Source organism: Gallinula chloropus (assembly GCF_964237585.1).
Source record: "Gallinula chloropus genome assembly, chromosome: 8".
In the NCBI taxonomy this organism is placed as follows: Eukaryota; Metazoa; Chordata; class Aves; order Gruiformes; family Rallidae; genus Gallinula; species Gallinula chloropus.
This window is the reverse complement of record NC_140093.1, coordinates 18,314,604-18,326,895: the sequence shown is the minus strand read 5'-3', so window position 1 is coordinate 18,326,895 and position 12,292 is coordinate 18,314,604. Positions and strand designations below refer to the sequence as shown.

The following is a 12,292-nucleotide window of genomic DNA, read 5'->3' as shown; positions in this document are numbered from 1 at the left end:
ATGAAAACACCTTGTCACAAGCTTTGCCCCAGCTGATCTCTCTCCCTTTCCATTCAGGTTGGACAATTGTAAGGCAGCTGGGAGGCAAGCAATGGGTGAAGAGGCCAGGGCCTGTTTGAGCCATCAGGAGCTCAGGTATTGATTGTAAATACTGGCCAGGGCAGCACTCAGCACGGGGAAAGGAGCAGGGGAACTGGGAGAGCCCAGGGTGGCTGCGCTCACCCTGGCCCTGCAAGGCAGTAGCTCAGGGCAGAGCTCGCCAGCTTAGCAAGGGGATTAGTCCTCCATTCAAAACCTGCCTGGGAAGCAGTGAAGAGAGAGAACAATTTTCTTCTCTGTGAAGAGAATGTATTAATACAGCAGCAAGCATTGTATTCATTACAGGATTGCAGCTAATCTGGTGTCTGCTTTTATTCTGCTGTTGTTCTGCTCCTGTACTGCTTGCAGCAAGTGGACTGGGACAAAGGCAGAGTCAGGCTTCCTTACGCAGTCCTCGGATCTGCTGGGGCAGGGGGTTTCGGGGTGCGGCCACGTGCAGCCCCATTCTCTCTCAAACCAGCTCAAGAGCTTTGGGAAGGGGGCAGGAGGCAAACAAAGCCTGACCTACAGTGTATGGAACGAGCACTCCAACAACAGGGACAGACCTACATATTTACTAGACTGAAAAAATGGATTTACCAGTGTTGGTTTTTGCCCCAGGGGGATGTCAGAGGACCACCTCAAAGAGAGGCCCTACCATCACCATCAGAAGCACCACCAGCTGCTTGAAATTCCTGCCTGTCTGCACCCATGGCCTGAGGGCATTACCCAAAGCACCCAGTCAGGTTAAGTGTGAGAGCGCTACGGCTTGTGCAAATTAAGGGGGTGGCTGCTTTAATAGCCCCATTTACTGCAAGTCCTTTTTTCAGACCTATCAGTGACCTCTTCGGGAAGCTAATTTAATTACCCTTAAGGCAGCAGCCCTTCAGTGAGACGCTTGGGATGAGTTCAGTGAGAGGCAATGGGTTTCCTTCTGCAAAATCACAACAAACACCCCCCAAAGGGGGAGAAACTCCTGCTTATTCTTTGGTAGACTTCCACAACCTAGGAACTGTGAGCCAAACCGAAAGCAAGCATGTCCTACAGAGAATGCAGCCAGGCTGCGCAACTCAGGGACACCCAAAGTCACCCGGTCAAATCCTGCAGCTGGATTTTCAATGGGGTGGATAATTTTATGACCGATCGCATTTGTAGCTGGTATGTTACGACAAGGGTAATGAAATCTTATGCTTCGGGGCACATATGGATCATTGCACAAGTCAGGCAGGCATCTGCCCCTCCCCTGCAAGCGAACTCATAATTGGCAGGGAATGGAAGGACTGAGGTTCAAACTGCGGATTAAAGGGGACACAAGTGGCAGATGGGTCTGGGGAAAGGGCAATCGGAGCTTTTCAGCTGCTTCTCAACTCTCAGTCGACAGCAGAAAACCTGACCAATGCCTGGACCTGTAAGAGTTTTGCCCACCTTGACTGCAGACACCCCAAGACCGGGCTAACTGCTCTGTAGTCCCAGGGACCCTTTTAAGTTTGGCATTTCAAGGGTTTATTTATAGCCACCAGCTCTATAACCTTCCCAAGAGTTGGCCACGCTTACTACAGTGAGGAGAGTGGTTGCGGGCTGGGATGTAGTGGATGAGCAGGGGAGTTTGTCCAGTGTAACCAAACATTTGGGGTTACCCACCAGAGAGGTTAGGAGATGATCTTAATTCAACCAGGCTGAGAACAGTCACTTAGGACCTGCTACCAGAAAACCAAGCTGTTCCACCCAAAAAGAGCCTTTGCCAGCCCACTGCTCGGCTCTGGCCAGTTACCTCCTCCAGCCTTCGCCTCTGCTCCTTCTGCTCCTCGATCCGCTTCTGCCGCTCGGCCAGCAACTGCCGCTTGTGCTCCTCGTTCTCCCGCTGCTGCTGCTCCAGCTGCTGCCGGCGCAGCGCCTCCGACCGCTCCTTGTTCGCCAGCTGCAGCCTCAAAAAATCCCGTCGCAGCGTCGACTCCCCAGGCAGGTTTAGGATGGAGCTGCACAGGAGGAACATCAGAAAAGTTGCTTAAACCTCTTACCAGGGGAAGCTCTGTGTGATTTCTCCTCTCCCCTTCATCCCAACAGCATCCCACCACCTGACAGCTTGGGCAGCAGAGGATGAAGGGATGGGGGGACCACAAATGTTGGGGAAAGCAGCAGACACAGCGCTCTGTTCACAGCAATTTATTGGCTGAAGGGTTCTTTTACATTAAGTTTCTAACCAAAACTTCTTGTGCTGCAGTGGCACGCACTATATTTAGCTGTTCACAAAGCACACAGCATGAATCATTACCAGCTATTAAAATACTACATTATTGCAGTGAAATAATGGAATAACCTGATACTAATTACAACGAGACTGAAAAATGTCACCAAAGAAAGTCAGTTCCATCCCTCCTGCACTTTGTAGCAGCACCAGGGAGGTTTCATGGCAAAATTTTACATGGAAACAGGGAATTACACTTGGATGTAAGGAACCATATTTTGAAGAGTCTTCCTTAATTTCACTTCATGTTTTTTCCACTCTTAAATATCTGCAAGCCCATAACAGTGCTGCAGACCCCATGGGTAATGGGGTACCCGGGTCTTCCTCCCCAGCTTTTGGGCACAGCAGCATCAGTTCATACCCACCCACCATCCAGCAGATGGAATGTAACACTGCTCCACCTGGGGATGGGACCGAGTACTCAAACTGTAGTTCTTCCACCTCTAGCTCACATGAGGCTGTAATCCACGCCAATTCTACACAGGGTTAAAAAAATTCAAGGGCAGAAATGAAATGCTGATTCTTACCTGGGCTCTCCGGAGTCATTTTCCTCCTCCTCCTCCTCACTTCCACTGTACTCATACTCTGTCTCATCTAGGAACAGAATTGCTCATCAGTGCCCTTTGCTGGACTCATTTGTTTTTCCAGTGGTTGAAAAGCCCAGAGCTCTGAAGGCAGAACAGACAACTCTCTTTTTCTGGTATTTTCTGTTTTTATGGGGGAGTGTGGGTGGCCTCCCTGGGTGCCGGCTCCTTGCACGCCCATGCTGCCTGGGAAGAGGACTGCAGTCCCAGCCAGAGCGCCGTGGGCAGCACCAACATGGGAGGCAACAGCCCCAACAACCAAAGAGACTGGATGTAAAGATGGGGAGGTGTCCATAAAATAAGAATTTATCCCCATATGACAGTGACAGACACGCTTCTTTGTGGGGGTTCTTCAAAGCGAGGTGCACCACAAGCTACTGAATCCCAAGCAGTGAAGCAGGGGAAGGTGGGATTTCACTATGGCTCTGAAAGCACCAGCTCCTCTCTCCCTAAACATATGCTCCTCCTATGCAAAACCATGCATTTTCCAGGCAATGAAGACATCAACATAAAAAACCCAACTGCGACGTTGTGCTACATACTGTGATCTCTACTGGGATATCATCTTTATCGGATGAAGGGAATGATAGCACACCAAAAAAAGGCTTGCATTTATCCAATTACTCTCCATCTCTGGGGTCCAACCTTCATTTGCCAGACTAAACACATTTAATACTTCACTGGGATCCCGTTTTATTGTTTTGATTGTAGTGAAATCTATTACCAGGGGCTGGAAGGTACCCATGAAAAATTAATACCGCTACCAATACGAAGAGAAATAGCGACATATTAATTTGCTGGGTTCTACAAATGAGCTTTCAAATTAAAATTCAGTTCACAAGCAGCTGAATACTTTAACCAGTTTCTTTGTCTATCTGATCTTCCTTTCAGAGGACTTTGATAGGGCCTGGAGAGTTCACTGGAAACATTGGGTTTAATGGGTTATTCCTAGTTGAGGGAATTGCTCTGGGGCAAGGGGCTTATCTAGATGTTCCTCCTTCCAACTCATCACTGGTGCTGCATGGATGTCACGGAGATAACAGACTTGGCACGGAATACGTGAGGAGCTGGGAAAAATCCAGCTTAGCGGCTTCTCCCTCCCACACCCTAGTACATACATATGCAGGCATAAGTTTTACACACACATTTTAATGAATCAAAGCTTAGATGTTCTGTGGAGAAGTTACCACCTGGACAAGAAGGATTCCATTTTTCATCAGGGAAAATAAAAAAGGGAAGGTGTAAAACCGCCGCTCAGCTCGAATGAGAGCCATGGGTAGGTTTTGTACCAACACCTACTGCTTTGTTACGGGCATTTATTTTTGTTTCAGTGGCTGAGGGGGATCAAATCAAGACAATCTGACCTCAAAACCGTAAGAAGTGTGGTCACACAGAAGGACCACACCTATTTAACTCAACCAGCTTGCAAACAAACTTTGCCACCTAAGTAAGGAAAGCTGGAACTGAGATCATAAGCAGCCCAGTCCTCTTTGCCTCCCTTCTTCTACCCATGTTTCACCCACCTTGGTCTACCCTAGGGATCTCCAAGCACGTGGCAGAGGTCAAGGACAGCCCAGAGCACTGCTACTCCACTAACCTTTCTCGCCTCGCTTCTTTTTAGTCCTGTCGATGTGGTCCTTGAGCTGGATGCGGACCTGCCTTTCGTTGGGCTGGTCTCGGATGAAGGGGTGCTTCATCAGCTGCTCTGTGGTTGGTCTCTGGCTGTGGTTCTTCACTAGGCAGCTCTCAATGAAGGACTGAAACTTCTTAGACCTGTTCCAGGACACAAAAGGAAAGTACTGAAAAAAACCCCAGTATAACTATATCAATTCTTGCTCTAGGAAGTGAGAAACCTGTAGGTATTTAAGACTGTTCAGCTGCTACACAGGTCTTGCATGGCTGCAGCCTCCTAAGCAGACTCCTCTGACTTCTCTGTTCATGCTCAGCAAGGTCTCAAAGCAGCGCCATCACATCTGCCCTCTCTCACTTTGTCTTTTAACTCCTCCCATGCCTGCTCCTATGTACACCTTCCCAGTGCAACTAGGAGAAACCATCATTCTGCTGAGACTGAAGAAAGCTGGGAGCCCTCAGTATGACCAGGGAATCACCAAAGCCACGTGTCATGAATGGCAACCAAGCAAATGCAATTCTTCTTCCTCCCTTCCCTTTGCAGGTAGAAACAAGAGACACCACATACAGATAGAAATTCAATTCCTTGAGGGATCATTTCCGTATCTCGTTGTCCCTGGATGGTGTTTCAAGAGATGTACCTTTCTGAAGATGAGTGGGACAGGTTAGGTTGATGTGGTTTTTTAAAGACCCAACATTATATGGTTAAAGATCAGACCACCTTTGGGTGATGCTCATGCCTGTAACCCATCACTGCTCTCTCCAGGTGAGCCCCAGCACTACTGACTGGGTCCTGAGGGCCACTGTGTCCGGGTCCCCTTGATCATAGACCCAGGTGAATGGGATGTACTCTTCAGGCAGCGTGGCTTGGGCAGAGGTGAGAACATGGCTGTGGTGGCAGAGCCCAGCCCCTCCTCAGGGCCTGCCTCCCCACAAACAGTTAAACTCAAGCTCAGCTAAACCAAATCCAGCCAAATCTTTAATAAACAAATTTCTCTTAGTCTCGAGTGCTGCATATCCAAAGTTTTCCTGGAACTAATTTCCCCACATTATAAACCCCAGAGAACAGAGATTTACAAGAAAGAAAGATGTTGACAGGCCACGATACTGTATTTTGCTTTAGCAAATAGGAAAACGAGAGTAAATTAATGTCAGAAGCCAAGAGATACTACAGAATTGCACCGAGGAGTAAAACAATAAGCTTCCAGGGATTTTACTTTTAAGCTGTCGGACTGAAAGTGATTTATCTTTTAAGTGCTAATCCATACAAATTGTGATGCAAAAATAAAACAGGCTACTGGATCTAATTAAATCCTTCCTCCAGCTTTATTAACGAGCAAATCTTCCTTTTCCACCTTGCCTCAAGAACCTTGTGTGTCAGTGTATTCTGGAGGGGACAATCCATGGGATGCTCCAAAAAACCTCCCATACCCACTTCTAAAATACAATGCTCGCCTGTTGGTGTGAAGCTGGAGAGGCTCCAGTCCTGGATGAGTGGTCCAGAGCACCAGCAAACATGCTCCTCCAGCTCCTGGGGTTTGCAAAGCTTAAATAAATGTTTGCAAAGTCTTTGGATGAAAAGTGCTATCACAGCACAAATACAACCTGGTTAACAGAGAGGTTTTGTCATCCCTCATAAGGCAAGTCTAGGAAGGACATCACTCAGGTTCAAGTTCATTTTACCTGTGAAGTGCAGGAGGAGGGAAATAAAGTTTCGTTGCTGGATGGGTTTAATTGGGAAAGAAAATGACACCAGCGAGTCTCTCTCTCCATAGGAACACAGCACTATTTTGAAAGGAGGTTCAAGGATTTAGTAAGCAACACAAGTATTTTCCTCGCTGAGATTTTGGATTCAGGGCAGATCCTGTGCCAGCTTTCCCCTTGAAGGTGTCAGAGTCACTTTGCTGCTTCATTCCTCTATGGAAAGAGATGGTCTGCTCACTTGGTGTGCGTTCATGCCTGGCTGCACACAGAAGCCAGGATGAACTCAAGGTTCAAGTCGAACTTTCTTTCATTTTTTTTCTCTCGTGATCCATAGTTGAGGAAACCAGCCCACTGGTTAGCAGAGAACCTGGCTGAACACCTCTGCACTTCTTGGGTTGGGCTTGCAGAGCTCCAGGACCCATCCTGGCTGCGCCCAAAACCTCCAGCTGAGAAACAATCCAAGGTCAGCTTGTGTCCCACTGAAAATGCTGAAAAAAATTGTTGTTAAGGAATCGGAGGAGTTGTCCTGGCTTGGAGCTTTGATTGGATTCTTTAGAGTTTCCCATTGCAATGAAAGCTTGGAAGATGGATAGAGGTTTAAGCTGCCGGGGTATGTGTGACCGAGCTCTGCTGGAGACCAGGGCTCCCTGCTTGCTCACAGATGGGGAGCAGAGGCCAGGTGAGCACCATGCTCCCCTGGAGGGGTTCAAAGATGAAGTTTCATTTAACTATGACTTCCAAAGTGATCTCTCTTCTCAAAGCATCCAGGAACCCATACCTGGCACGGGCAGAGCACAGCCCTGGATAGACCAGCTCACCTTGGGCAGACACCACCATGGTTGAACACCACGAGATATGCAAACCCAAGACAGCCACCAGCCACATGAAGGGACAGTGGTGCCAAGCAACACCCTGGCTCACACAAAGCACATCCCAGTAGCTCACAGCAGGGAAGAAAACACAAATTCCACCCCAGTCAGTATTTACCTTGAGAAGATGCGAAGATGCTCTGCTCAAAACCTGCTTTTGTCAGCTCTCCCCTGCCTGGAGGCTCAGGAAGCCTCTGCTGAATAAACAGCATTTTTATATGAAAAATGAACTCCCAAGTCTTAGATATAATGAAGCAGGAGAGTGGTGATCTGGCAGGAAACAAGCTTCTAAGCTGTTTTCTCAACCGACTAATGGGATCCTCAAAAGGTTGTGCAAGAAGAGTGAGTATCTCTGACACCCTCTGAAGAGCCAGCCAGGAAAGATCCCTCTCCTCCTCCAGTGGTACTGGAGCAGCTGATGATCAGGTCGACAAAATTAAGATGCCTCCTGCCAAAGCCTGGGTGAGTTTTTAGGGGGCTTGTCCTAAAACACCACCACCACACTTCTGACATAGAAGATTCCATGCCCCTCTCGCTCCTCTCCCAGCACCACAACGCTTGCTGCTCTGGCACCAAGTATTTTCCAGACCTAGAAATTACTGTTAGGTTTGGTCTTCTTTTTTTCCTCCTTCATCTTCAGAAGGGTAACAAACCTAATTTCAAGAAGTAACTTCCCTCTGCAAGCTCAGCCTCTCTGGGAGTGAAGGGCAGGGCTGTCTCTCTAACATCTACCAGATCTTTCCTGACCAAAGCACCACTGAACCTGGGACAGGCAAATGGCACAGTCCAAAAATGAGTGCTTTTAAGGACTCCAGCTCCATTAGTACAGAACATACAGTAACAAAACAACATCTGCTGGGCTTCAGGGATATTTTTCCTACGGGTTTTTATTGGCATACCCTGCTTTTTTTGCTTTTTTTTCCAAAATAGTGATGTAGTTTTTCCTGCAGGATTTTAAAATAAAGCCTGAACTGAGTCTGAATCTCAGCATTCCTGCACCTTCAAGATAAACTGTCCTCCTCTTCTTTTTTTTTTTTGGCCTGGATACATGTTTCCACTTGAAAACGGAACCTGACTGGAAAGAAATGGGAGCCAAACGAAGTGTCATCTGGCTTCAGGCTGCACAAACCACCTTGGAAAAGCCGACTCCGTGGTGTGAAACGGCAGCAGTAGAGAGCAATCCCCTCTCTGCCTACCTAGGAAGCTCTCCACATCCCACGGTAAGCGATCCCTTCACATCGCATTGCCTCTCTGTAGGAGATCAAGACCCAAACCTACACTCACCAGAGCGCTGCTGGAGACTGTCCTGACCCCTGAAGCTACATGAACATAAGTGTCAAATCCCCAGCACACCCGGGTTGCAGAAACAAGTTGATCCAGAAATGTTTTTAGGGTCGCTGAAGTGAGAAAGAGACTCACCACTTCTTTGACTTCAACCTCGGGGCCGGATTGCGGGGGATGAGGAAGAGGGCTCTCATGGGATGCATGTCACACAGAGCTGTAAGGAGCAAGAAGAGGCATTAAACACGGCATGGCACCTTGCAGATCCCCCTGGGCTTCCTAAAGAGGTGCTACACACCCAAATGGGCGGGGATCCAAGTTTCCTTTGAAGCTACATGACCTGCAGGAGGACTGACAGCGATAGCCCGCTGCAGAGCCCCCAGCCCCTTAACAGCCTAGAGCTCAGGGAAGAGCTGAGGTCGCCAGGCTGCGTGTCCCCAACACTCTGCCCAGAGCAGCGGGCGCAGAGCACGGCACGGCCACACCATGTGCCACCACGCTCTGCTCTATCTACCTGCATTCACCAGCATGCAAGGACAGTCCCAGGACAACACTGAGAAGCCACGGCAGTGCGACCTGTGCAGATGCACCAGCTGAACCCAGCGTGCTGCTGTGTCACTGCAGAGGTCAGGGCCACCAGTGCTGAGAGGAACTGCACTTTACCAGCTTCCACTCCTCCACCCCTACCTTCAGCTGCATTGTATTTGAGGGAACTGCATCCTGGAGTGCTCAAGTGACACATGAGGGGCGCTACAGGGCTTTGTGTCTCTGCTCACATCCTGCCCTGCACCTTGGAAGCTCCATCCCAGCAAGCCCAGGCTGTTTAGGAAAACCTCAGCATGGTGTTTCTTTGCCCAGGGTTAATCAGAGCAGAGCAGTGCATCTACTTACGGGGAGCGCCTTCTGCCATCTCGATGGCCGTTATCCCCAAAGACCACAAGTCGCTCTGTAAAAGAAAGGAAAGGGACATATGTGATGCATCATCAGAAAGTCATGGGCACTGGGCAAGGAGCTGGGTCTCTGTGTCCTCTGCACATCCCCAGATCCACACACCTTGGGGAGCTTGCCTCATCCTCCTGCTGGATGTTGTAGCTATAGTAGAGGCTCACAACCCCACTCAAGATTTATTTCTAAACCTTCAAGGCATTTTTGGTGTGGGACATGGCCACCTTGCTGGGGCACTGCTCCTAGCAGCCACAGTGAGGGCACTACCTGAGGAGATGCTGATGACCTGGAGGTTCCTTGGTGGGTGCATCTTAATGAATATTGTGCACTAACAAGCGAACCCCCAGCTCCCAGATGAGCTGGTGAAAACTACTCCCTGACTTCATGGCTGGGGTAAGCAGTAAACCTGGCTGCTTAAAGCTGGGTGATACATCCATGGATCTGATACAGCTCCACAGAAAACATGCTCCCTGGAGCAGAGTGAGAACATGAAGGTACCTTAAGATACAGGAGGCTCTTGTATCAATGGAAGCCTGAAAAGCAGGGTTTCACCAGTGGAAGGAAAATGGGAACTTTTATTTATCCTGTTCCCAAGCCCACATGGTTGGCTGAGCCTCCTGAACGATCAGAGCACAGAGAACACACCTCTTTGGGAAGCTCCTTTGATTTCATATTTGTATTGCTTTTCCTCCCATGCTCTCCCTTGCAAACAAGGCCATCTGTAACTCCAGCTCCCTGACAAAGTGCAGCAGTGAGACCCCCTCCAGCACCTCCTCCCCACCCCACCATCACTGATGAGCTGTTGTTGCACTTCCAGATCCGGTAACGAGTCCCGGAGGACGGCTCAGCTCCCCTGGACAGCAGAGGAGGCAGAGACAATACGTGCCCAGCAAGAGAAAACGAGCACCTTCCCTAATGGCACTGCTGCAACTTGGGTTTTTGGCAGAAGGTGGCTAATTCGTTATTCTGGACACCGTGTTATGGGCTGCTAATGATTCACAACCCAGCACCCTACGCAGCAGGAACAGGACCCAGACTAATTTCGGTGCCTTCGTCTGAAGCGCAGTGTCTGACACATCTCCGGGAGGTGGAGAGACCCGCCTGAGGTGGGAGGGCAGCACAGAGGCAGAAGCTGCAGACACACAGGGGACCTATCGAGCCTGGTGCTGTGTAGCTGCTGCTGATTGCTGGGGACCAACACATCAAAACCAGCAAACGCTGGAAGAGACATCTCAGGGCGGAAGGGATGGACGACGCCTTTCACCCTGCTTCCTGCACCTCCATGTCTTGCACCTTGCTCTCCCTCTGCCCCGCTGCCTGCCACGATCTTGCAGTCCCTGTTCAGCTTTCTCCTCTCCAAGAGCTGCCCTTTCCAAACTGCCCCAAGCCTCTAAACCTGTGATTTAATGAGTAAATCCCAGAAAGGCTTTTATTCCCAGTGCAGAACCCCAGAAACGTGACAGCCTCTAGGGATGACAAGCACCTTCTCCTATACACTCTCCAGGAAAGACAACGTGGATTTTCAATTTCAAGGCACTTTTCACAGAACCATAGAATGGTCTGGGTTGGAAGGGACCACAAGGATCACAGAGCTCCAACCGCCCTGCCACAGGCAGGGCCACCAACCTCCAGGCCTGGAACTACACAAGGCTGCCCAGGGCCCCATCCAACCTGGCCTGGAACACCTCCAGGGATGCGGCATCCACCACCTCTCTGGGCAGCCTGTTCCAGCCCCTCACCACTCTCCCTGTAAAGAACTTCCCCCTAATATCTAATCTAAACCTTCCCTCCTTTAGCTTCAATCCATTCCTCCTTGTTCAGCCATTATCTACCCTTTAAAAAAGCCGATTCCCCTCTTGTTTCTCTGCTCCCTTCAGGTACTGGAAGGCTGCAATGAGGTCCCCCTGCAGCCTTCTCTTCTCCAGGCTGAACAAGCCCAGCTCCCTCAGCAAAAACCTCATTTTTAAACTCAAATTCTCCCTTAACGAATACCATCCATGCTACCTACCCATCTTTGTACCCACTTAAAAATCCTCACTCAAATCTTATTTCCAGCCCTTCTGCAGGACAGTCTCGGGTGTTCTTTGTTTCTGGTCAGCAGGGATTTCTGCCACATACTTAATTATCACAGTCTTTCCACATGATTCGGCACGCATGACCCCCTTCCCTTTGGGTTGCTGCTGAACTCCTTCCAAATTCCTAGTGTGTCTTTCCATAGCGAGGTGCCCAGTGTTATGTGCAAGGTGCCAAGTAATATTAAAGCTGGAGCAATACAGAAAGGGATTACCACCTCTCTAAGTCGCCCAGAGAAAGCAGAAAACGCAGCGGGAAGCACACATTTTATAACAATCTGGAATTCAGAAGGCTGTTTGGCTTGGGTTTGGGGGGGGGTTCCTGGAGAGGGGGGGGAGGAGGTATTTTTGAGTCTGAAAAGCTTTTCAGTTCACCCAGCAAAAAGATACCGTGCTAACAGATTGCGTGGTCTTGACTTGGGAAGGAGTCAAGCTTCCTTCCCCTGCTGCCCTTTTGATTTGAAGCTTATTGACAAGGTATCTCTTAAAGAAAAAAAAAGGAAAAGCAGCTGCTGGTGGGGGAAAAACCCAATAAATAAGCTCAACAATGTGGGGTTTCTATTTGTTCTTTTTTAAAGCGGTTTATTTTTGTGAGGAGGTATTTACTGCCTCCTTCCATAGATTACACAGGCATCTCTTTCTGGCTAAGAAAACACTGAGATCAGAGGCTTTTTGTCCAACAGATTAAGCCTGCAAGGATTTCTTTTTTCACCCTATAAATCTCATCTTTTGTATTCGCTATTTTAAGCCGGTCAGCTAAACCTGAGAGCATCTGATTTGCATCCCTTTAAAAAAAATAAATGACTTTGTCATTTAAATTCCTCCCCACACACACACTTCAAAGCAAGAGCATCAGGTGCAGGGATGTGATTTGGGGTACGGACT

At 49.0% G+C, this 12,292-nt stretch overlaps 1 protein-coding gene across 6 annotated transcripts in view; it reads right to left on the bottom strand.

The window, feature by feature from the left end:
- The window catches only part of TNIK (TRAF2 and NCK interacting kinase), a 158,441-nt gene that overhangs the window by 46,646 nt on the left and 99,503 nt on the right, over window positions 1-12,292 (bottom strand). For all 6 annotated transcript variants that reach the window (XM_084267688.1, XM_084267690.1, XM_084267693.1 and 3 more), the window contains exons 8-12: window positions 9,282-9,336; window positions 8,529-8,607; window positions 4,505-4,680; window positions 2,851-2,917; window positions 1,850-2,054 (exon numbers count right to left, since the gene is read on the bottom strand). In XM_084267688.1, coding sequence (XP_084123814.1) covers window positions 1,850-2,054; window positions 2,851-2,917; window positions 4,505-4,680; window positions 8,529-8,607; window positions 9,282-9,336 — 582 coding nt within the window. The remainder of the gene's footprint in view (window positions 1-1,849; window positions 2,055-2,850; window positions 2,918-4,504; window positions 4,681-8,528; window positions 8,608-9,281; window positions 9,337-12,292) is intronic.